The 25281-nt window shown below is 38.8% G+C and overlaps 1 protein-coding gene across 8 annotated transcripts in view; it reads right to left on the minus strand.

The window, feature by feature from the left end:
• Positions 1 to 25281, minus strand: part of LOC146471601 (von Willebrand factor D and EGF domain-containing protein-like) — a 49410-nt gene that overhangs the window by 11616 nt on the left and 12513 nt on the right. For 5 of the 8 annotated variants that reach the window (XM_085120089.1, XM_085120087.1, XM_085120084.1 and 2 more), the window contains exons 8-25: positions 24617 to 24841; positions 21395 to 21576; positions 18812 to 19223; positions 13293 to 13567; positions 12920 to 13034; positions 9053 to 9316; positions 8115 to 8229; positions 7138 to 7548; positions 6003 to 6113; positions 5229 to 5339; positions 3757 to 3867; positions 3005 to 3115; positions 2655 to 2849; positions 1359 to 1472; positions 1112 to 1225; positions 862 to 975; positions 607 to 720; positions 57 to 176 (exon numbers count right to left, since the gene is read on the minus strand). In XM_085120089.1, coding sequence (XP_084976215.1) covers positions 57 to 176; positions 607 to 720; positions 862 to 975; positions 1112 to 1225; positions 1359 to 1472; positions 2655 to 2849; positions 3005 to 3115; positions 3757 to 3867; positions 5229 to 5339; positions 6003 to 6113; positions 7138 to 7548; positions 8115 to 8229; positions 9053 to 9316; positions 12920 to 13034; positions 13293 to 13567; positions 18812 to 19223; positions 21395 to 21576; positions 24617 to 24841 — 3214 coding nt within the window. The remainder of the gene's footprint in view (positions 1 to 56; positions 177 to 606; positions 721 to 861; positions 976 to 1111; positions 1226 to 1358; positions 1473 to 2654; positions 2850 to 3004; positions 3116 to 3756; positions 3868 to 5228; positions 5340 to 6002; positions 6114 to 7137; positions 7549 to 8114; positions 8230 to 9052; positions 9317 to 12919; positions 13035 to 13292; positions 13568 to 18811; positions 19224 to 21394; positions 21577 to 24616; positions 24842 to 25281) is intronic. The other 3 variants (XM_085120086.1, XM_085120085.1, XM_085120088.1) reach the window with 3 other exon arrangements.

Here is a 25281-nt window from a genome sequence, read left to right on the forward strand (position 1 = left end):
GTTGGTTGATTAATTGATTGATTCATTGATTATTTGTATAGGCAAGAACAGTCTACCTGTTTTGGATTGTACGGTTGGAGTTGGAGGGCTTTTAAATGCAGAAACGCGAGAGGAAGCAGTTATCGTCTTGGCGGCTGCTGACGACTTGACAACTAAAGTCTTACTACTTGGTATAACTGTGATGAAGGAATAACAAAAGTGGGTTAATTTAAGCGCCAAAGTATCAACCACTGTAGAGCTAATTGGGGAAACTAAACCAGTGAAATAAATAAACAAATTGAATATAACATTGGCTAAAAGTCCCAACTAGTGGGAGGCAAACCAGTTGGCTATTTACAAAGCGTGGCCTTGGATTTTAAAACGGGGCTAGCGTGAAACAAATCCAAGTAGTCAGGGAGGGGGGGGGGGGGCACTTGAACACAGGTCCTCCGGATTGCAACTCCGGCGCCCTAACTACTAGAACATGCCGCCTCCAAAATAATACCACTATATGCTTATGAATGCTAAACGTAACAGGGACAGGTAACAAAATGCACCAGGTTAATTCTTGTAAAAGGAAACCCAGTTTTCCTAAAGTTGGCCTCTATTACATTGCAGTCTTCTCACCAGTCTCGCAATGATCTCCAATAAATCCTGCGACGCAGTTACATGAGTAACTGTTGATACCATCTGCGCAGGAACCACCATTATGACACGTGCGATTAACACAGTCATCAATGTCTGTAAAAAATAAGAATTAGTGGAAAGAAAATAACGTAAGTTCGAGAAATTTAGATTTGTGTGGGACTGTGTATATGAAATTTCTTGACCTGCCCTCTCAATTAGATTATTTGTTCACAATAGTAATACTAAGCGTCTTACCAGTTTCACAATGATCTCCAGTGAATCCTGCGACGCAGTTACACGAGTAACTGTTGACACTATCTGTACAGGAACCGCCATTTTGACATGTGCGATTAGCACAGTCGTCAATGTCTTTGAAAAGAGATAAAAAATATAAAAGATAACAATAGCGCATTTGGATGACATTTCGGTTTGTGTAGAACTGTATCCGACATTTTTCGAAATCACGTCTGGCCAAACAAATTCACGTTGAGATGAAAAATTTTACCAGTTTCACAATGATCTCCAGTGTATCCTGTCACACAGTTGCATGAGTAACTGTTGATACCATCCACACAAGAACCGCCGTTACGACATGTGTGACTGAGGCACTCATCAATATCTGTAAAATTAAATCAAATTGTAAAAGCGTATGTTCGGGAAATTTAAATTGGGTGAAATTGCGTATATGAAATTTCTTGTTCTACCAGCCCAAACAGATTCTTTGTTCAAACTGAAAATTCTGAGCGTCTTACCAGTTTCACAGTGATCTCCAATAAATCCTGCGACGCAGTTACATGAGTAACTGTTGATACCATCTGTACAGGAACCGCCATTTTGACATGTGCGGTTAACACAATCGTCAATATCTTTGAAAAGAGAAAAGAAAGGTTTAAATTACAGGTAGAAAGAACTCATTGTTCTGAAATTCAGGTTTGAACAGAAACGTATACGACATTACAAAAAGGAATTCGAATGTTCGTTTTATTCTCGGAAATACTAGTCACGCGTGACGTAGAGCGACTGTAAAAGTCCTGTTTATTTTGTTCATTTTCGTAGAGCTATGATGAGGTAACCTTTTGTGTATCATCAGTGGACAGTGTTTATTAACACTTTTCCTCTGTACAGTGGAACCTCGATTTAACGAAGTCGCTGGGGACCGGCCAAATTTGTTCGTTAAATCGAGGGTTCGTTATATCGAAAACCTCGATGTAACGAACTTGAGGAGAAACCACCAAAATGTTCGTTAAATCGAGGTCAAAGTTAATGAGTGATTTGTAACACAGGTGACTTCTGTCACGCAATTCAATGAAATTTTCGTCACTCAGAAGTGCAATGCAATTCATTAAGCATGGTGGCTTTCAGTAATCAGTAGCAATTATTTTCACTTTTGAACAGACGCACAGCTTTTGTTTACAAAAAAAAAGACACTTTCAGAGTTGCAATTTAAAAATGTTGCATCATAGAGGTTATGATCTCTTCAGCGTTAATCTTCTGTCGCGTGTTGACATTGTGATTCGTTATATCGAGGTAGATTTTACGTTTGGGCTTCCGGATTATGTTCGTTATATCGAGGTTCGTTATATCGAGGTTCTATTCCATAAACTTTACCGTAACTTTGGCCGGGACATAGAATATCGTTCGTTATATCGAGGACTTCGTTAAATAGAGGTTCGTTAAATCGAGGTTCCACTGTATTTTGTTTGTTTGTTTGTTGTTGTTGTTTGTTTTTTTTTTTGCAAAGTGACAAAACCTCAAAGGGTTTTTGTGGGCCAAAACCGGAGGAAGCATCCTTGTAGCTCGCACGTAATTATAAAAAAAAATACTTACAGTTGAAATATACAGTTCGTATACACTGGATGAAGACTCGACTTTGTCTCAACAGGGTGCACACGAAAGAAATAGGTAAACAACAAGACAGGGTGACAAGAAGATAAGAACAAGGTCCCGGACGTGTAGAGTCATTATTGGTGATGTTTTTTTTTTCGAGCCACGTACCAACCGTCCTTGAGACGGATGTTATTCAGTATAGATTGCATTTGAATTACTACCTTCACAGCTTTTTCCGTCGCCAGTGAAGCCAACTGGACATGGGCCACAGCCTATTGTTTCGCCGCTCTTGAAGCAAGTCACATTGGCATAGCAGGAATCCTCGGTACAGTTCCTGATGACTACATCGCAATATCGACCAGTAAATCCCACGTTGCACTTGCACGTGTAATTATTTACGAGGTCTATACAGGTCCCTGGAAAAAATAGTACAATAACTTAGTTTACGTCAGTGTATACTGCACGGAAATAAACAAATAAAAACTAAATAGGTAATATGAATAACATAATTTTTACCCATGGCATGTAATGTCGTTTTCTGAACTGGAAGACAAATGTAACTTTTACGTACCATTTTCACATGAGTTTGAGTAACAGTCATTGATGTCCACTTCACATTTCAATCCAGTGTAACCAGCTTGGCAGTTACAAGTGAAATCGTTGAGTTTGTCAAGGCAAGTCCCTAACAGATTTGTGCAAAATTAGTCGTTGCCTGTGTTACGACATTAAAACTATATACTTTTTGGGTTAACTGGAGTAAGTTCTGAAGTGTTTAGGAGGAGTCATTGCTTGCAATTTGAAAATGAAACTGAACATCCGTCATTAATTACTTGTCGTAACTAGATTCTCAAAATACAATAGAACATATTGGAACTGGTCTAACGGCCATCCATACAGGAGTTGAAAATTGTAAGGGACAAAAAAAAATTAAAACAAATGGAATCATCTTCTTAGATTTGTTAATACCTGAAGTGTGTTTCTACAACTCGCGACCTAGTAAAAACAAAACAACAACCCCAGCCAAAAAGCCATTATACTCTGTCACATTAAAACAAATAATATAAGTCTTTTTCGCGTGATGCCGAACTTTGGAACCATTCTAAACAACGACAAGTGTCTTAGATAAGAGCCAATTCACAAACGCAGCTGGTGTTAACAAGCAAGGAGAAATGGGTTAATAACATGCAAATACACTAAGCATCCAAGCCGTAACATGTCGCGAGGAAATTGTAAGAAATAGTTTTTGGTGTGTGAAAACAGCAAAGATGACTAAATGTAACTGTACTTTGAAGTTCACTATTAGCAGTAAGTGCATAAACTTACCATGAACACAAGGCGAGGACTGACATTCATCAATCTCAACATTACAGTCATAACCAGTGTAACCTTGTTGGCACTGACAGCTGTAGCTATTAACACGATCCACACATGTACCTTTAAAATGAAAACGAAATAGCTCAGTTGAAATCTTTTGAGTACATCCGCCATAATAGCTTTAGGGGTGGGGCTTTTAGGGTATTTGAAACCCCTTACGAATTTGTGTTAGTTTGTGGCTTATCAATTTATTGGGGGGTGGTGAGTCACATTGTGGCGCTTATTTCAAGTGAAACTTCTACCAGCCGTTATTGTTCGGTTTTTGTTGTTGTCTATATGATTAGATCTCATTCAGGTTGCTTTACATAGTTGTGAACGAAGTTTGCAAGAATTGAGCAATTGTCATTAATTTGCACTTGGCCATTCTTTGGGTATAAAGGCATTTGCGAATCTAAGGCTCCCACTTAGTCACTGCTTAGTTCAATGGTTTGTTTGCTTTCTAGGTATTCTTTAACTTCATGTCCTGGCCCCGGTTGTTCAAAGGGCGGATAAGTCGCTATCTAGGGGACAAAGTGTATTGGTTGGAGTACTTTTATCTGCTGGATAGAGATATCTTCTCTCGGGACAACTGGGGCCTGGTCGCTAGTTCCAGACGAGACAAATGGCTTAGTTTCTACATAGCATTAATGGAGGTCACTTCTAAATTTGCCATTTAAGTAATTTCTTTTTAAGAGAAATCAGTGAAACTCAGGCTCGGCGTTAATGTTTAAAAAGGCATGAATCCTAGGTATAGCAGAGAATAACCCAGTTCCCTCGTTTGTATCTCAAACTGCTCAGTGAGGCTCAGGTTTTACAATGGTTATTCAGGATTGCATGTGATTCGAAACTCATGACCGCTGAGATGAACAGCTTCCATGTTTTATTGTTTAGTTGGTAGCAAGCAGGAATTCTTTGAAGTATTTTTTTTAGCAAATGCTGAAGTCTTTCATCCGCAAATCGTATACATTCTACCATTCCCACTTTCAATTTCGTTCTTTAGAATAGACAATTTAACAGGTAATGATTTAATCTCGCTAAGGTAAAATATTAATTTGGCATATGCTTTTGTTGCTTCCTGTCAGAATGATGAAAGCTTTTCTGAAGACTAAACTATAAGCACGACTGGCACACAGCATCTTTTGGACCTTCAGATTTGACTACAAGAACGAGATTGAGCACGAGTACGACTTCTCAAATCTTATTTTCGTGGTGTAGATAACCGCTTGTAACACCACCTTACCTGCTGGTAAGCAACGTGAAGGAGTAAGAGTTTTGGGAATGTGACTGATTTGAAATTTGAAAGTCGTGCTCGTGCTCAATCTCGTACTCGTACACTGATCGGAGGGTCCTTACTACCCAGACGTAGGCCATGTGTGGTGAACATTGTGAACGCCAAAAAGTGTTTATTTTAGTTTAGCGGTGCCCTAAAACGTTTCACTCACCATGTCTGCAAGGTGATGATTCGCATTCATCAATATCGACGTTGCAATTCTCTCCACTGTATCCAGGATCACACGTACATCTGTAAGCACCAGTGAAGTCGGTACAAGTACCTGCATATAAAAGGAAGTGGTATACCTTAATCAAAAAAGGCCGTCGCGTCTTGGTGGTGTGGTGATTAGTAAAAGCTATACCTGAACGTTTGGGTGCAAGTTATGGATAGTACAAGTAAAGAGATTTTTGAAGGACTGACCCTTTTACTACAGATTGTCTCAAACTTTTCTTTGTATTGAATGTTTGAGAGAGCAGGAGTTTTTACTGCATTTCTTCTGTGTGCGAGATATTTTAGTTTGGTCCTATTTTGCGGCTGTATTGGCTTCTGTCCTTTTTCTCGTTTGTGAAAACTCAGAAACCTGTTCTTGAAAAAGGTTGGTCATGGAATAGAGCGGTTTTCGATTGTGAATCTAAAAACCAGCACCAAAGTAATTACTCTGGCCAATAACAATAAAGGTAAATTAGACAATGAACCAATCAGAATTTGAAGTAAATATATGTAACCGGCGTCAAGCGCGGGAAAACGCATGCGTGCAAGTCTCGATAAATTTTATTTGGCCTCCCCATTGGTTGAAAAAGGAGCAAAACGAGAGCAAAAAGAAAAAAATTACCTTCGCCGCTAAATTGAGAGCCGCTCTATTATACGTAATGCTGTTATACCTTTACAATATCCTTACAACAGAGAAATTGGAAATGTGGCGTTTTATATTTTACACACTCACCATGGGCACAGGGAGAAGAGCTACAGTCATCATAATCAGTGTCGCAGATCCTACCAACATAACCAGGATCGCAGATGCAGGTGAACTTATTAACTCCATCTATGCAACGACCTTGAGGTGATAAAAAAATAAAATCGAATAACTCTGTCTGGGTTGATGGCTAAAACGTCCACTGAAAATATTTGACAGATTAGAGTAATTATCCAGTAATTTTTAAGTGCATGTGAACCCTCCTGTAAGGGGTGCTACAAATAGTGGGATATATACATTATTTATACCAGGGTGGTCCATTCAGAGCAAAACTAACTATGTTATCTAAAGGAGCCATGACATAAGTGGAGGATCACCCAGAGAGGGGTGACTTTTCCACCCACGTAGCATGTGAAAGGGTGGTACATTTTAAAATTTTAGGATTTAAAGGATAAAAAAAAAAGATTGTGAATCAAAATCCGAGTGACCATTAAATCCAGCTATAAGAAAGGGTTGCAATTCCCGGTAGAAAATACAACTCAAAGATAGTCATTCTTTACCAGTAACGAAGGGGATAATGTTATGTCTTGGTTCATCTTTGAAGTATAAGGGCTGGTTCACGCAAGCGTTAAAATCGGAAGCGTAAGGAACGACCAGTATGAATAAAAAAGTTAATCGCAATCGTAAGCTCGACGGAATTAAAATCGCAAGGAACAGAACACCTCCTTTTTCTTCCGATTCCGCTTCTGATTTCTTTGCTTGTGATCAAATGTGAACTCTGGTTGATCGGAATCGGAAAAAGGAGAAGAAGAAGCGCAAGCAGACGGAATAAGCCAATCACATAGCTCGTACCCAATCCCTCTACGCGAGATTTAGACATGACGGCCTTCCGCCATTTTTTCCATTGGTTTTGGCCTTTTAAGTTCAAACTTTCTTAATATCTTCGGATTATTATCGATAAATAAGTGCTATACTTGACATATGCTTAAGCTGGATACACAGTACTACAAATGTAACAAAGAAACAAAAAAAGGGTGTTGATCGTCTAAAAATGTTTCACTGCTTTTAACCTGATTTAACACGGAAATGTTTTAACCAAACAGCTTTAGAATAAATTCAAAGGATTTTTGGTCTATGTAGATCCCACTAAGTTAATATTCATTACCTCGTAAACATGGGTACGATTGGCATTCGTCAATGTCAGTCTCACACTTATCTCCAGTAAATCCAGGTTCGCAATCGCATTGATACAAACCAGATCCCCTGGGCTCGTTTGGGTGAGGTACGCATCTTCCGTTATTTTGACACGGGCAAACAACCAAAGAGACGGAAATATTATTCATGGAAACGGCTTGGCATGCATCTGTGGCCTTAAGAAAGAACTGTGTTTTCGCATCACTGGTGACGTTCCACAATAACACGTTGTCGCGCATTATAGCCTCGCTTGGGCTTCCTTCCATTAGGGAAACAGTAACTGGCATGCCCTCTGGGTCGGAGTAGTTGATAGTTAGCTTAAGATGTTCTTCATACAGCGCGTAGAACTCTTTATTGGAGGAGAACTCAGGTGCAAGATTCACTGCAAATATAGTAGAAAGCATGTAAAAACAGCGTTTTCCCAACGACAATTCTTTCATATTTGATGTCTACTGAGACTTCACATATTTAGGTGCTTAATTAGGTGCTTATTTTTTAAGGGGAAGAGAGCACTTTTGCTTGAAAGGTAATACAAGAGAGCACTTTTGCTTGAAAAGTAATACAATATGGGTTTGTTTGGTCCCTTGAATCCGAATATGCCTATGATTAATATAAATTATATACAAACAGAGACTCTCCTCTAGGTCCCCTGATTTATTTAATCAGGTCACAACAGGTTCTTGTATTATTTATAGCTCAAATGGTTTTTCCAGATACAAACCTGTCTCTTTTTGTTGAGGCAGCAACAGGTTCTTAGATGTTGGAGATCTTAAATGACAAGTTTAGTTAGCCTGCAGGCCCTTAAAGGGGCTTTTATCTAGTATGAATTTCTATCGCGATAACAAGGCAATCCATTTTCCTTAATCACGCAACGAGAAACAAGGCACAGTAAGAAGACACCACACAATTCTCCAAAATTGAATGCCATAGAAAATTCCTTCACATTACCTTGGCGTTTGGTCCATGCGTTTGTGCTAACATCCGGGACACACTGATAGCACAAGTCAATGGGATTTGTCTCGTTCGGGGCGAAGCAGTAGCGATTGATGAGGCAAGAGTTTTCCTGATACGAAGACGGAACAATTTTGTCACACATGGATGTTTATACCTGTAATGTAGCCCTTATAAGTTATAAGGGCTACGTTACAGGTAGACGTTAGTAAATCGGGCAGTATTTTAGGAGGTAAACAGTCTTTTTTATCGGAACTGATTCTAATTTTTACGCATTGCAATGAAGGCAATAAAAGAATAGCCGTTGCAGCAGTATGAAAACTTGAAGTGAGTATCTAAGAATATTTAAGTGTCAATTCTTAAAATTAAATATTTTAAACAGTTGCCATGACATACCGCTGGAAGCAAAATTTTAATGTCTGTCAACAGGAATACTTTTTTTGAAAACAACGACGAAATATTCCTAGATAATTGCTGATTTCATTTGGGAAGAAGGACAACAAGACAATTTAATGGCCGCTATTTGTCGGGCTTGGTATAATTCACAATTATTCCACGAGTGCGCGTTGGATATAAGATGATAGATAGCCAACGAGGCGCTGGCTATAATCATCTCATATGCAAAAAGCGCGAGTGGAATAATTGTTTTTAATAAGAAATATCTATAGATCTTGCTGATTTCGCTTTGCAAGAACAATCAGAAGACAATTTCAGTTAATGGCCGCTATTTCTCGGGCATAGTATAATGGCTCATATATCATAGTCGCTAAACCAATCAAATGCCTGGAATTGCATTATACAATGATCCAGTTTTTAATAATGGTTGATATCCCATGACCGCTAAGCCAATCAAAATTCTGGAATTTCATTATCTAACGATCCGATCCGGTCTTTACTTACATAATTTATATCTACAGGTACTACAGTTTCGTTACCTTTAGAGCACATCCTGAGGAGACATTACAGCTCATGCAGGCTGAATCATACGATATAAACGTGAGATTTTTTTTACTTCTGTGTTCACCATCATTAGACACAGATATCACGAGTCCAGCTGCTGGAGTTCCTTCATCGATTTCATTGTAATGACCTGCCATCACAGGGGACTCAGGCAGATGACAATCTGCCAGCACCAAATCTGTAATCTCACCAGGAAACTTATGTTCGGTGTTGTTGGGCGTCCAGGAACTGTTGACCACCTAAGATTAATATGTACTACTTTGATTACATGTACACGGCCAACATTTACCATCTTTGGCTTCATTAAACCGTAAAACGTACACCATTGCCAACAAGCTTACTTATTTTGTCTTAGAGACGCGTGGCTTTAATAATATGATCAACAGAGCCATCTCACAATAACGCTTTCTGTTTTTATGTCTGGACATACATTAAGGACTGTTCTGTCGCACTTCGTAATACTTGCCGCACTTTGTAATAAATTAATCTGTCGCACTTTGTAATAAGCTTTCAAATTTTCTTTGAATAGGATATTTGGAGAAATTATATGACTTTAGTAATTCCCCAGGGCTCAAATACGTGCTTCCCTGATATTTTGCTCTGCATACTAAGCTGAGGGGACGATAAAGAAACGCGTTCTCCTCCACGCTGCTCGTAATTGTTATTTTGGAGATCACACAGCTTGCTTAGCAATGATGGAATGTAATAACTGAACAGTGAAGAAATAACTCCTGGTGGAAATAAAAAGATGCGCGAGAGGGTTGAGTCCAAGGGTTAGCAAGAGACTGATGGAGGCCTCAAGTGACTCGCTACTTGTTCTATATGAGGTTTTTTTAGGGGAGGGATAGGGGGTAGTCACAGGATTTAAAATAGTTACTACAATCGTGGCTAAAAGTGGGGATACCTTGAACACCATTACGAGGCAAATACCAAAGTTCTTCGAAATATACAAATTGCAAAGGAGTGTAAATGGTCTGTAGGTCTGCGCAGTAGATGTAAGCACGGTAAATAATCGAATTTATAGATGTTCATCGTTCTTCGCTTTATCGTTCTTCGGTTGGTGTGTGCTGAGGTATTAGTAGATGGGAGTGGCAGTGAGGGGTGGTCCAAGAAAGAAAAGAATGGATAGATCCCATCTTATATTCTGAATATCTGATGCATTATGATCCTCAAGATTGGAGAAATGGTCCTCGAGGCCTTTATGATGAAGAAAATCATTTTTCAAAGCTATCCCTGGATCAAAACTGTTGGAAATTCCCATGAGGATTTCAAGGGTTTCTCCACCAAGGGAGGAACGTGAATCATCCTCAATTCTATTGCGCTGATTATGCCCTTTCACAGCAAAGCAACGGAGATAGGAAGTATCAATACGATTTCAACCGAGTGGAGTCCATCTTTGAGGTCATCTATGTCTGGTTCCTTTGTTAGAAGGATGGTCCACAGATCAAGGTATGCTTTTCTCTTGAACTGAGTACTGACCAGAACCTTCAAAAGATCCACTGGGGTGGATTGGATACAATGTGATACTCTTTACCTTCGAGCATTGTTCGAAACCATTGTGCGATATGTACATACGCCTCTTGCCCTAGATCAATGAGGTCATTTTGAGGTGTGGGCCATGCATATTAGTTAGACTAGCATGTTTTTAACCACTTGGTTGAAAGCAGAGGAAAACGTTTTGCTCGGGATTTGCAAGAGAACACCAAATCTCTCCTTCTTTCCTGTGCACCATCACTCGGCAGCAAAGTAATCAGCGTTCTCTCATAGAAGACAGATGCTCTCCTACCGTCAGCAAGTTTGAGGTGGACTGCATAATAGTAGGGTTCAGAGTTCTACTGCAGTCAACAGTCTTAGAACAAGGTTAGTAGATTCATCATCTTGCATTAGGAGCGACGCAAAATTGTAAAGGCAATTCCCATCGCTAGCTATCTTTAATGTCTTGATTCCCTTGGTACCTTCCTGGTCTGGATTTCGGGTAGAGCTAAAATGGTCTTCTGCTGACCTGTCCAAAACTTTCATGTTAAAACGTGTATCTTGCGGTATTCGGTTCTCATATTTCTTTTGCAACTCTTAAACAAGACGTCTGGATGATGGGCTGGAGTCTCTCACCGTTAATTTATTTTTAAGATTCAGCGGGGTCCTCTTGAATGCTGCTAGACATAAGTAAACAAGGAAAGCCCACAGCAGACAACTCACTGTAAGCAAGATAAATGTCTAGTGTAACTAAGATGCAAATTAAAATATCTAGTATGCAAAGTAAAATATCAAAGAAGAACGTATTTGTGCCCTGGGTGATAGGTTAAGTCACTTATTTTCCCCCGAACATCGTATTCAAAAGTAAAAGCTTATTACAAAGTGCGACAATTTGTTATCACAAAGTGCGACAGGTTAACTTATTAGGGCGAAGTGCGACTGCTATTTTATTACAAAGTGCAACAAGTGTGATTACAAAGTACGACATTTTTGTTACAAAGTGAGACAGGTAATACAAAGTGCGATGATTATTACAAAGTGCGACAGAACAAGGACTTTTTGAAATTTGATACATTAACGGTCCATCTCGGGGAAATTAATCAAGCGCAGTAATTACACGGGATGCCCTGAGGGCATACCGTGTCTAAAATTGGTGTCGCTATCTATCTCAACTATGCCGTTTTCAATAAACAAAATTAACCCTTTAGAAGCGGTAAATCGAAAGAATAACTTCTAAGGAGCAATCGACAGTTAAAACGGTGGAAATTGGAGAGTTCCTAGCGAAGGAATCATGCTCTCTTTGACAGTTGTAGAACCACAATGCAAGGAGGAACGGTCGTTGATAACTAAAACGCACATCACATCACTTTGTCGAGTCCACTTCAAAAAAAGATTTAAGGTTGATTGTCAATTTTTACAAAAAATTTTTATTAAGGGAAGCGTTTTGGCTGTTTTTCTTTCTGTTTTTTGGTGAAACGAGAACAATTTGTAATCTTACACTTTTATTGAAATTACATAACCAGAATAGCAAACGTGACGGAGGCTATGTGTGTGGTCGCAATTTCCGGTATAACGATAAGTAGCGTAACACAAGGGAAAACGGAAATCATGCTATCTTTTTGACTCAAGCTATTAGTTACTATTCCATCAGCTAGTTTTATTAAATAGTTTTAAAAATCTGCAAAGCATTCAATGGGAATAAATGAAGCCTCATTGAGCATCCCTCGAAAATGCCATTAAAGGCATCTCAGCTCAACTTTATTAGGCGTCTGTGAAATTTGTGTGTGCTAACAGCATTCTCAGGTGTTAGGATTATTTATAGCTGAATTCAGTAACAATTTTGCAATCAGTTCTCTATTCTCGAAAATTAAGACCTGTTGTTGGCTTTCCAAAATTCCCAACTGGCCCTATTTTGCGTTCGTGCTCTCCCCAACTGCCTGATGGGGGTGGGGGGTGAACAGAAGTTGTCTTGTTTTCAGACGGGCTTGAATTTGAAATTTTGAAATATGTTGAACAGAAACACTAGGATGTGAGCTGCTTTACCAGGTATTAAGAAAGTCACGCGTGGTATATCAACCGGGACGCCAATGAATATCACAATGGTTGCATCGGCTTATCTAATCACCATAAGTATGTTACGCTAACAACTGTATACTAAGGGACTAGTCACTTAGTCACAGTTGAAATCTAATGCAGTAAACTTGTTCATGCTCAGACCGACGAGGCGATTTGCTTGGCAAAAAATAATGATCGGAAAGGGGAGCAACTGGTAAGAAGATCATCATAGGAAAGTGAACTGATTCAGTAAACTTTCACTTCAACACCCTTGCACGTGACTCAAGAAACTCTTAATATTGTGATGCTCTCACCTTGAACTCCTTCACATGACAGGTCGTGTTCTTGGAATTTAGGAAACCTTTTCCAAACACTGTAACCTTCTTGCAGGGTCGTTTTCGTTTGTCGCACAGTCCATGACCTTGCAGACTAATTAATATAATGTTAGTCAACAAGCATAATGTCTAGGTTACTAATTAATCCATCATCCATTGGCGATCAAGAATATATATTAAAAGACAGGAAACCACTGCGCATGTCACACGACGCTCGTGTGAGACTCCATTTGCTCCATTTCTTGACTTTATTAGGTTTTGCTTGTAAAAGGTAAGAGTTTACAAACTGTTTCGAGTTTGTCAACTTTTTTTGCATTGTAATCTTATGTTACACGTACTTCAACTCGCTTACCTTGAAATCGTTGGTATCATGTAAATGGACGCAGAGCAGTCGTCAGCTGTGTAGTCCTTGTTACAAACACATGAGCCGTTCACACATTTGCCATTAAACGAGCAGTCATTTGGGCAAAGAGACTCTGTAATTTCTTCCACAAGAACAGAACCAGAGGTTCCTGAATCCTCGCTGCTTTCATTTCTAAGTGAGGACAGATTTCTGGCTGCCAAATTCCCACATTCGTCCATTAACGAGGCAACACTTCCACTTGCAAATGAAACGTCTCCAGTGAGCTGATAAGGATAGATATATATATGTTCGTTAAACCTGTTTACAACAAGGCACCCAACGAGAAAATTTTTTTTTGCAGCAACGAAAACTTATTTTGAACATTAAGTAAAGCAACTGACTTTCTTTTCAGATGTCTGTTAATAACGGAGAGAAATTGACTGTCAGCCAAATTATTAGCCTTCAACCGTAAATGCTTCCAATCCATTGAGCCCCTCCTTTAGCTCAAAGCATGGGACCTGCCACGTTTAAAGTGCCCGTGTGTAAATTTTTCCTATTTCTCGCCTGATTCTACACATCACTCAAAAAACCTCTGCAAAAAATGTTTCATTTCGTAAAAATCCTATGTTTTAATAATAGTTAATTTTTGTATGGCGCAAATTAAGATGTGCATATGATCAAATGCACCTAACAAATTGTATATGTAAGAAATTAAAAGAATTAATTAAAAATAGTTATTTACAATTCTTACAATTCTTAAATCAAAAGCCATTCGTATTGTGAGCAACTCTAAATAAAAATGTCTTTAATTTGGACTTACAACTTTTATGATTGTTCTCGTCCCTTATTGCACTCGGCAGTTTATTCCAGAGAGATGGTGCAGCAGCAGTAAAAGCCCTGTCACCGAGTGTCTTCTTCGTTTTCGTGGATGGTGGTACTAACAAAAGTTCGGAATTCGAGCAAAGACCATAGGTGAAAATTCCTAACATTAATGAGATTACAAATGTAATCAGGTGCTTGGCCATTTATGGCCTTAAAAATAATTATTAAAATCTTAAAATCAATTAAAAATTTGACTGGCAGCCAATGTAAAGAAAAGAACACGGGCCGGTAACATGGCTAAAGGGCGGAGTTGAACAAATCAGCCTGGCAGCTGCATTTTGCACGCGTTGCAGCTTATTGATATGAGTGGCCGGTAAACCATAGAGGAGACTATTACAGTAATCAATGCGCGCCATTATGAAGGCATGCACTAGCACCTTGGTAGACTCCATCGTAAGAAACTTCCTGATACGTCTTATATTACGCAAATGATAGAAAGCAGCTTTAAATGTATTAGTAATGTGCGTCACTAAACTGAGGTTGGGGTCAAACCAAGTTCCAAGGTTTCTTGCAGAAAAAACAGGAGCCGCGCTAACATCACCGACCGATAACTTCTTGATATGAACTTTGCTAAGCTGTTGTCGTGTACCAATTATTAAGAATTCAGTTTTGTCGTCATTCAACTTTAACTTGTCAGTGGTCATCCATGCTCTGATTGCCTTTATGCAAAGTTCCATTGCTTCAATTATTGCTTCAGATTGACTTAATGAGGCTTAAAGGACAAGTAGAGTTGTGTATCATCTGCGTATGCGTGTGCTACATGGAGATGATCTTTTAACATCTCAAATAATTTGCTAGAATAGATGGTAAATAGCAGGGGTCCCAAACATGAGTCTTGAGACACACCATGTGGTAGCTTGATACTGTCAGAGAGACAGCCCCCTGAAAACGCGCGTTGTGATCGGTTGGAAAGATACGATTCAAACCACGTCAGAGCGGTTCCTGTGGTGCCAAGACTTGAATGTAGGCGATGGAGTAAGATTTTGTGGTCTACCGTGTCAAAAGCCGCACTGAGATCTAGAAAAAACTAAAAGTGTCACATGCTGGCGGTTCATATATCATTCTGGACCCTCAGGAGTGCAGTCTCAGTACTGTGGAATTTTCTATATGCATACTGAAACAGAGGGAACAGTTAAGAATTGGTTCATGCTTAGAGTGCGTATATCAAGTTATGGATGAAGGCGGGAAGTTTGGAGAGCAGGAGAGAAGCGTAAGACTCTACCTTCTTGAGTGCTCTCCAAACTTCCCAGGTGCATCCGTAACTGGATATACGCACAGTTAAAAGCATAAACCAATTCTTTTATAAGGGACTGTGCAATAATTATCAGGAGGGGGGGGGGGGGGGGGCTGAAAAACGAGAGGGGGGGCATTACCTAAAATTGCTGCCAAGATAGGGGGGCTCAAAAGTAAAATCACTCATTTGACAGAGGGGGGGGCCTTAAGTTTTATTCGAAATGTAAATAAAGTTAAACGCAATAAAAGATTCTCAATACAGGCCTCATGATAAACTGTAACAAATATCAATACGAACAGCTGTTAAACGATTATTGAAAAAATTCCATCAAAATGAAAAGATAACTGATTAATTTTAACCCTTCTTCTATTTAATTAAGTTGACCCTATGTAAAGCAAAAATCATGCACTTGTTTTTCAGCATCCCCCGTAAAACAATGGGAATCAAACAGATCTCGTAGACAGGCTTTGTCGGTTTTTAATGTGAATAAAAGTAATGTTTCTTCATCGACTGAATCGATTTGCTGAATTCCATACATCTCTGGCTCATAACAAGTTCAACAGGCTCTCCTCCTAAGGATCTAAATATAATGCAAGCCCTTTTTCGTCTGTTATTTGAAGCGTTAAATCTCCTGTTCTTTTATTTTTTTTTTTTTTCTCTGCTCCTTTCTCTTTCTGGCTTCAGAAGTTTTGGATTTTGAGCCAATGTGGTAAGCACCCCGGTACTTAGCAAATGCTTTGTCTAAATCTTCAATCAAGCGATCAACATCCTTCTCGATACCAGATGTTTCATAATAACGTTTGTCATTATTGTAGCATGACAATATACAGTATATTACAGTAGCATGACAATATAGGTATGTAGTTAAAGGCATCTATGGTAATGGTGGCGGCGAGGAGTGAGTGCGTGAGTGCGTGTGTGAGTGTGTGTTGGTGGGGGGGGGGGGGGGGGCTGCGACGTTATTTTTAACATAACAGAGGGGGGCTTACAACTAATTTTTTAGTTTTGGAGGGGGGGTACTGTCTAAGTTTTTGCTAGATAACTCTGGTTTTTCAGCCCCCCCCCCCCCCCCCCCCTCCTGATAATTATTGCACAGTCCCTACATAGTAGAAATAAAGTAAATGATTCCTGGAAAACAGGTTTTGTTCCTGATTAATTACAAAATTCTCTGTACAAAAACAAGGCGAAAATGGTTTCCCATATCTATTTAATCTTAACGTTTCATTAAGCTTTAATCTCTTATAAATATACATTTTTTATGGTGTTGTCTCTCTGTAAAAGTTTTTAAATAACACGGCGCACGCATGCTTTTCTCATCTGACTTGCACACGTCATCGGATGGACGCACGGCCGTGCGTATGTTGAGAAATGTACCATGATGACGCCAATAGGAATTAGATTAGGATACACGCGCGCTATGTTATAAACCAAAATTCATCATGTGATTGCACGTTTGTGCCACTTTTAAATCAAATATTTTTGCTGTCTACCCGTGCCGCTAACTGGGAAGACTGACGGACGTCAAGTGACGTAGATTCAGAAACCAGTAGCTATCAGTTGAAGAGTGTTGCACACGAAGTGAAAGGAAAATAGTGAGTGTTGGTATCTTGTTGTCGGTCCGTGTGTTATATCTGCAATATTATCAACTGGAGAGTGCTTGTCTGACACAGAAAGTGAGTAATTGAACAGCTAAGACAAAATTGAAGTCACATGTTCCTTCATCACGTATTCCGTAAAGAGGAACATCGATTTGATTGAACGCGTACAGAGGAGGGCCACAAGGCTATGTGACAATGACTATGAAACTCGCCTAATGGAACTGGAATTAATTTTAAATTTTCTTTTTTTTAATAGAATTGTAGATAGTTGGATCTGTCCACCGAGCGGAGTTCGTTTTAGCCGTAATTTATTAATTTAAACGAAATGTAAGGAAATTTTTGGGCTGACGGTCTTCTCATTTAATTAGTCGTTTCCCTCATCGCTTATTTCTGTCTTGATATTAGTATTTGAATTTTTAACTTTTTGTTTGTTTTCATATGTTCTCAGTACATTTGTAACTATTTTTTTGTGGTGGTTCGCCGTGCATGACTTGCATGGGGTCTTCGTCTCGTTTGCATACCTCAAATGGCCTTGTTTATTTGTTTTTGTTTTTTTGTTTGTTTGTTTGTTTTTTGTTTATTTGCCATACACTGTAACAAATAAAGAAAATCTCTACATCACAGCTCCGAGAAGAACCGAGAGAAGACTAAGTTAAGTGGTGAACAAAAATGGCGATAAATTTAAAAGTTTCCAAGATCATTTTAAAAATTGCGTTTTATTCAAATATCAAAACGTTTTTGCAGAATTTCTTTGTGTGCCTGTTCATTAAGGTGAGAAAATAACAACAATTTAAAAAAAAATCACGCATGGGCACGTTAATATGTTTCACCACGGAATGGCGCCTGCATACCTGCTGACGGAATTTAAGTATGCTCACCAAATCCACGCCTATTTCACCAGGCATCGTCACCAGTTACGACTGCCCCAAGCTAAAACAACCAAATATCAGGCAAGCTTCAGGATTAATGGTGCGCATGCTTACAATTCTTTGCCGCGTAATATTAGATCATCAACTGACTTTAGTATGTTCAAATCCCTGGCGAAACGCCACTTCAAGTGCTTCTGTACGGAATCCCATTAATAATAGTGCTTCTCTATGTATTTTATTAGTGTGCTATTTTGTATTGATTTCCTGTTATTTTTTAATTTCCTTTTTAATCAGGACTCTGTTTAAACCAGCTATGCTAAACCAGACTTCCTGAATAAATAAAAAAAAAATAAATAAATAAATAAATAATAAATAAATAACCCGTTTCTATTGAAGGAACTGAACTACGGCTGTATTTAATACTCTTAGCATCAGACAACTTTCTTCCATCCCACGTTTAATCCAGCGAACGAGGAACGGAGATGCTGAGATGAGCGCAAACAGTGGTAGCGCGAAATTACATCTTTGCAATTTGAAAAGTATTTGTGTAGCAGGGCCTTTTAGGTAATTTAGACCCGTTGCTGAGCCAAAGGTGCCCTGCAACCTTCCTTCTACATCAAGTGGACCAGAACGTCGTTAAGGAGGAACACGGTGTTCATTGAATTTCGTGCACGTGGTTCCTTTCGTTACAGAAAGAATTCAAAAGCTTTTACGGCAGCTTAGTTACGAGCACAGCCAACAATTTCACCAATGCAAATTTAAACTTAACAAACTCCTGGTTAAAATATTATCAACGTCCAAGACATGTCTTTTATTTCAACTAAAGCGTCATGTATCGTCATGGTGGACACATTAGAAGCTTCATAGATGTCATTTATTTTCTGAACGTCCAGATAAATATAGCACGATTTGTAATTATATTTCAAAGCCAGGATTATAACTCACCTCAATATCAGCTGAGCATACACTCACTAAGGCTTGTACATCCACTCCAACCTTGGCACACAGTTTGCCGATTTTAGTCTCTGATATTCTCTCGGCACAGTAGCGGGTTGCATTTTCTTTGGAAATTTGATTTCGCACCTGTCTTCTGGAACGATGACGCAGAAGGCGTGTTTGTTTAAATACTTTTATGTCCTCCTCTGTTGGGTCATCGGAAAAGTGCACATCCCGTTTTTGCTGATCACACGAAAACATGGGCGACCACGTTCTAGTAAATAAGGTCTTAAAATAATCGTTCTCTGGCTTTTCGCATCGCTCGCCTTGTGGGCATAAACATTCTGCAGTATACTCATGCCTTTTTTCTTCGTCTCCTACGTTGTCAAGTGTCTCAAAGTAACTTTGGCTTGCTTGTAATCTGTGAACGATCAAATGAAATTCTTTTAATTGAAGTATTATGCAAAGTTTCCGGTTATAATTTAAAATACTACATCACAAACTAAGAAAGGAAGTGCATTTTTCTGAATTCCAATTACACACAACTGGAACTTCACGGGAAAATTTGGACTGCATTCGTTCTAGTGTATACCGCAGGCCGTGCGGGTGGTCGTCTCCAGGTCCGTTCTGGACGACATGAAATTTCGCGGATTTTCCATCGACGGGCAGCAAAAATTAGATCCTGTAAAAATAAATTCTCATCAAAAATAACAAAATCAGCGGAAATTTCTTCCTTTTAGTTACATTGACGGCTAAATTTCAATTAAATTGGTTGCAAACGATACCGGCAACGACCTCTATAATTGTAATGGTGAGTCTCTGCTGTCTCTTGGTAAATTTGCTTTTAGAATCAACTCCGTTTAGACAAGTTAACTATAGCCACAGTACAGTATCTCCTGCCGAAGAACAAAACAAACTATGAATGACTACAGTGCACTGATGGAAAGTGTTCAGTTTAAAATGGGTCGTCCGAAGGAACTCCATTCTGAAGGGCATCCGTTATGCGATATTTTTGCCACCCATCAAGAACAGTAGATGAGTTCATTAAGTTGAAGAAATCGAGCAACCATTTTGAGATTTTCTCTCGCAGCAACAGAATCCCCATGTAGACTTTGATATCTTTGGTTTGACAGCCAGCTGCCAATTTCCAGTTTTCAATTTCAGAAGCGTACCACACTTAGAACTTTTCGCGCATGAAATGTTTTCGAGGGCGATTTACAGAAACCCTACTTCAACGATTTGAGATTCGTAAGCACTGTGCTTAAATTTCGTTGTTGCTCTGTTTCCTTAAAGGCTATCCCAGATAATCGGCGATTGCCTTCTGAAAGTTTGGTACACCCATCTCTATGTTCACCTTCTCTACCGGTATGGTGGGATGATTTTCGTTACCAACTCTGTGGTTGTTTCTGTATTAAACCAGTGAATGGCTTTGTGGATGATAGGAAATTCTCAAACTCATTAATAATTCATCAAGAGAAAACAAAGAAAATCACTACCTTGACCGTGGTTTGGATTATGTGATCCTAATTACCATAAAATTTTGCCAACTTTATCCTTGAATTTCTCCAAGATTTATTGATCATTTGAGAAGCCATATCAAACACTAGAAAATGTGTGTTTCATCAGATATCCAAACACCTCGAAGTCGTTTAAAAAAACTCGGCTGCGCCTCGTTTTTTCAACCTACTTCTCAGTGTTTGGATATCTGATGAAACACACCTTCTCGTGTTTGATATATTACATAAACAACAAAAACCTGGTTTCCTCTTCTTTTACACAAGAGCCGTACATGAAATCAGCAAAATTTGTTCCCAGCACTAAAGTCTTAAATCCAAATTCGCGAAAAATTTATTTCTGCGAACGCATTAATCGATAATTCGCGAAATTTCATACCACCAGAAAACCAGGCATGTCCTAATTCTTTTAATGGCATGCTGAACATACCCAACGTACACGACACGAGAATATTTACCATTATCATGTCATTGGTGGCCGATATCAATTCAGCGACTGTTGTTTAGTGAAAGAATGCCTGAGGCTAGAATATTGTCCGAAAAATGAACAGTTCAATTCGCTTCAAGGGAAATTGTGAAATTTTGAGAACAACCTTTCAGCTTCGGGTATTATCCTTTGATATACCAGCCACCTGAAGGGGTTTATTAGCTGTGTTCACCACAGTGATTAATTTTTTAATCTTCACGGTAGTGAGATGAAGAGGCCTATCCTGTACGGAGCTTTGTAAGAGAAGATGGATCTCGGGTATAAAAAAATACCTTCGAACTGAACTCAGCAACTGAGCTTTCTTGTGATTTGCAAAGATACAGGTCGAAGAAAAAATTGTGAGATTTTTTATCTATTACCATTATTCAAGCTGGGATTTTTTTTCTCACCGTCTGGGAAACCCCTCCAACAAGCGCAAGACAAACTTTCTGTAATGTAAAGCCGGTGGACAGGAGGTTGCGGTGGCGACGTGACAACTTTTTCTAGCGTGGCTTCGAACTGTTTACGAGTCGCTAAGGTGTATAAGAATTAAATATAAACACGTATAGCTAAATTGGTTTTTAAGATATATAAATGCGTTGTCGATAATACCGTAAGCTGTCTCCGTAAGCGCTATAATTGCTATGTCCTGGTTTCAGACACAGCCCTTTCTCGTCTTTGGTAATGTCGTTCTGTAATGTCCCTTCGGTAATGTCCCTTGGTGTGTACAGTTTGACATCCATTCCCCAATATGTTCTTTGTATTGTGACTTTAGCTCCAAATGGAAACAACACCTGGAGCACAACACAACGACAGAGAAAAATTAATAAACCAGTAGTGGAATCCACACGGAACATTTATTTTTCTTTTGCAAAGTAATAGATATGTTTTCGAAAGAGGTTTTACCTTGTATTTCCCTTTATAATTATGAAATAAAGGTTCGATATTTCTTTTCTAGACGTCTTTTTTGGTAAATTTGACATATATAAAGATTTTATAATATACAATCATCTTTTATTACTAGCAAAGTTCTTTATTACTAATAGGTGTAAAGTAGACAGAACTTATCCATCATTTGATGTTGTAAAAGCTAAAGTGAGAGTTACCGATAGATTAAAACATTATATTGCTAGTAAAATGATGTTCTTTCAAAGCATCATGCTAAATGGGACTCTTTTATTTATAAGTGATTATTCTTTTTTTTTTTATGCCTCATTCCAATACCTTGTAGATCAATACAATCCTGCCATCAATATAAGAGGTTCTGAATGGGGTTCAGTGTTTATTTTTAAATTGGCCAATTTTTTAATGTTCACTGTTTCCGGAGAAAATACTGTTAAGTGTTTGGAGGGTTTATCACGAAAACCCCTTGGCTTTTAAGCATTGTAAATTCTCATCTTCTCTTCGAAAATCAGTTCATGAACTTTGAACCTGTGCTCAAATGGGCTGTAGTCTCTTTTTTCGACCCATGCACAACAGTATTCTAGGAAACTGGAACATCTGGACGATCAGGTATGGCACATATCCATGAGCTTTTGACAAGGAAGGAATGACATTGATCTGTCATTTTTTGTTCAGCATTGTATCCTATTTTAATGATAAATATAAATAATATCCTGTTGTGGTGCAAATTAGAGTGAATTACAAGGATTTCTCTCACTGAAAAAATCATATCTTTACACTGTAAAAAATATATCTTTCAAATGTGAATATAACGACGAAAGATAGTCGAAAAATTTCGGATTTCTCCTCGGAAACCCTCGGCATACCAAACAAAATAACATTGGCCCTTTTAGAGCTGTTTTTGTTTCTTTGTGGCTAAAATTTACTGTTACAGTGAATTTTTTTTCTGTTAGTGTTAAAATGCCTAAAATTTAACTGTTCCATGTTACAGAGCCAAAACATTAAGTGTTTAGTGTTATCGAGGTGCCCCGTTCAGACCCTCATGCATATATATTTATATTTTTGCATTGTAAATTTTTCCATAGTGCCCTTTCTCTTTCTGCAAAATACTTAAACAGCCTAGTGTTCTGCATGTTGTGTTTTGTCTTTTTTTCTAATGTCTTTGAAATCAATGTTGGTATTATAATCTGAAATGAAATAATATAAAAAAAAAGCAGGAAAGATTTATTGCTCGAAGCTTCGGGGTCATCGGGACTCCATTATCAAGAGACTAATTAAAAAGCATGCAAATAAGGAAAGTACAAGATAAGCATAAATTAGAATAAACGGCCTAAACAAACACCTTGGCGCGGTCTACATCAAAAGAACCAACACGGGTCTCCTTCTGCATTTCCAGAGTCAAGTTGACATTAAGTACAAGCGCAGCCTAGTTAACACCATGGTGGATCGCGCTTATCGATTATCTTCTAACTGGTCTTTCTTCTCCGAGGAATGTGACCGCCTTAGAAGGGTTTTTCATAACTTGAAATACCCAAAGCCACTGGTTGAAACTACAATCAAGCGGTTTGTTGAGAGAAGGATTTCATCCCCAGGTGGGTTACTCGGGTATAAACGACGGAGCCTAATATTTTGCACCCAAAAATATACAAGACTGGACATTTTAGACCCAAAAAAGTACATAAAAAAATACGCGCAGATTTTTCAGACCCAAAAAAATACACGGTTAAATCTTCAACCCAAAAAAATACAGGAGTTGAAAATTTTAGACCCAAAAAAATACGTCGGACCCCCCCCGTCACGTTTATACCTGAGTAACCCACCTGGGATTTCATCTCAAGAGCCCTGCCCATCACCAGATGTACCATCGAAGACTGGGAGATTAGTGTTACCCTGCAAGGACCAGTCGTCAGCTAAATAATGTTAAACAACAACTGAACAATCTAAGCTCGAAGTTGAACGTGACTGTCCAACCAGTGTTTATAAGCCAGCAAGTAAGTTTGTAAGCTCAAGCAACAACTTAAGCGACACGAAATTAAGCCCCCTATTGTCAACCAACAATGTATCGTCTATAAATTTAAATACGGGGGGGTGACAACTCTAGCAAACGCTGTTTCGGGACAAACCCAAAATTGTTCCGGGAATCTGGAGATTTTTCCGGGAATCGGGACACTTAGAAATTTTTCCGGGAAACACGCTATAATTCCGGGACATTGCAGAAAAAAAATTGGGACATCAAAGGAGATGTATCACAAAAATTCGGGAGGATGATCCAAATTTCCGGGAAGACTAAGGTGAAGGCCTAGTATTGCTCAAATAGCGTTTGTTAGAGTTGTCACCTCCCGTTTTAAATGTAACCTGTGTGATGCAGGGTATGTGGGTTATACACGTGTTCAGTTACACGAGCGCGTAGAAGGGCACACTAGAAAGTCATCTTCGATTTACAAACATTACAACCTCCAACCAACCTATGCTCCAACACAATAGTGAAATGCCTGAACGCTTCATCGAACAATTTCACATCATCGCGAAATGTAGCGGCAAATTTGATTGCCTCGTTAAAGAAATGCTATACACTCGCATGCGTAAACCAACACGGAACGTGCAAACGGATTCCATCCGCGCCAAGGTGTTTGTTTAAGCCGTTTATTCTTATTTATGCTTATCTTGTACCTTTCCTTATTTGCATGCTTTTTAACTAGTCTCTTGATAATGTAGTCACGATGACCCCGAAACGTCGAGCAATAAATCTTTCCTGGTTTCAAATGAAATGAAATAAAAAAAAAATAAATAGAAAAAGTTATAGCCAGGTTTCCGTAGGGCGATAGTTGTCAGGTTAGCTCAATTTTTTAAATAACGCAGAGAGCAAACTGCCACCCAAAAATAAGAGAGAATATATCGAAGAAGCTTTGGTCTTGCTAATAACAAACTTACCTCGTATTGGACATTTAGTATTCCAGTTACCGCCCTTTTAATGCTTATCCCCTTTAAGCATTTATTGTCTCTTGTTTTGACAATGATAGGAGTTGTCTCGTCACGTTGCATGATGTCGTTGCAGCAGTTGAACTCAATTAAATCGTCGTAATATCGAATGGCAGTTCCACAGTTGCAGGTCACAGATCTACCGCCCCAATCACATGTCCATTGCCTTGTCTGAACCTATGTAAACAGCATATGAAAGTGTATTAGTTATCAGACTAAAGCAGTTCTCACTTTTGTATAAATTTAATAGCGCAATCAATTTAGTTATAGTTGTTATGCTTCGACTTTATCGGTTGAAATATTTACCAAGGCTTCTGTGGTAAAACCAGGCAGCTGGCGGTTCATGTTGTTGGATGATTGTCAGTTCCAAAACCGAATTAACAAAATCAAACATAATCTTACTTAAAGGTACTGCCTCTTATTCAGATACTTTTCATAATGCCCGCAATGATATACAAAAATGAAATACGCTGTAGTAGCAGTTGTCACTGGCCCGTGAGACATAGCCACGTGGAGAACACAGATTCCCTTCAATTGTTTCTCAGTTTCTTTTTTGCCAGCGCAGAGACGCATGAGACGACCCACCCGAAAATTCGCTTGTTCGTGTAAACGGCTGC

Source organism: Pavona decussata, unplaced genomic scaffold (genome assembly GCF_977016875.1).
Source record: "Pavona decussata unplaced genomic scaffold, jaPavDecu1.1 SCAFFOLD_102, whole genome shotgun sequence".
Lineage (NCBI taxonomy): Eukaryota > Metazoa > Cnidaria > Anthozoa > Scleractinia > Agariciidae > Pavona > Pavona decussata.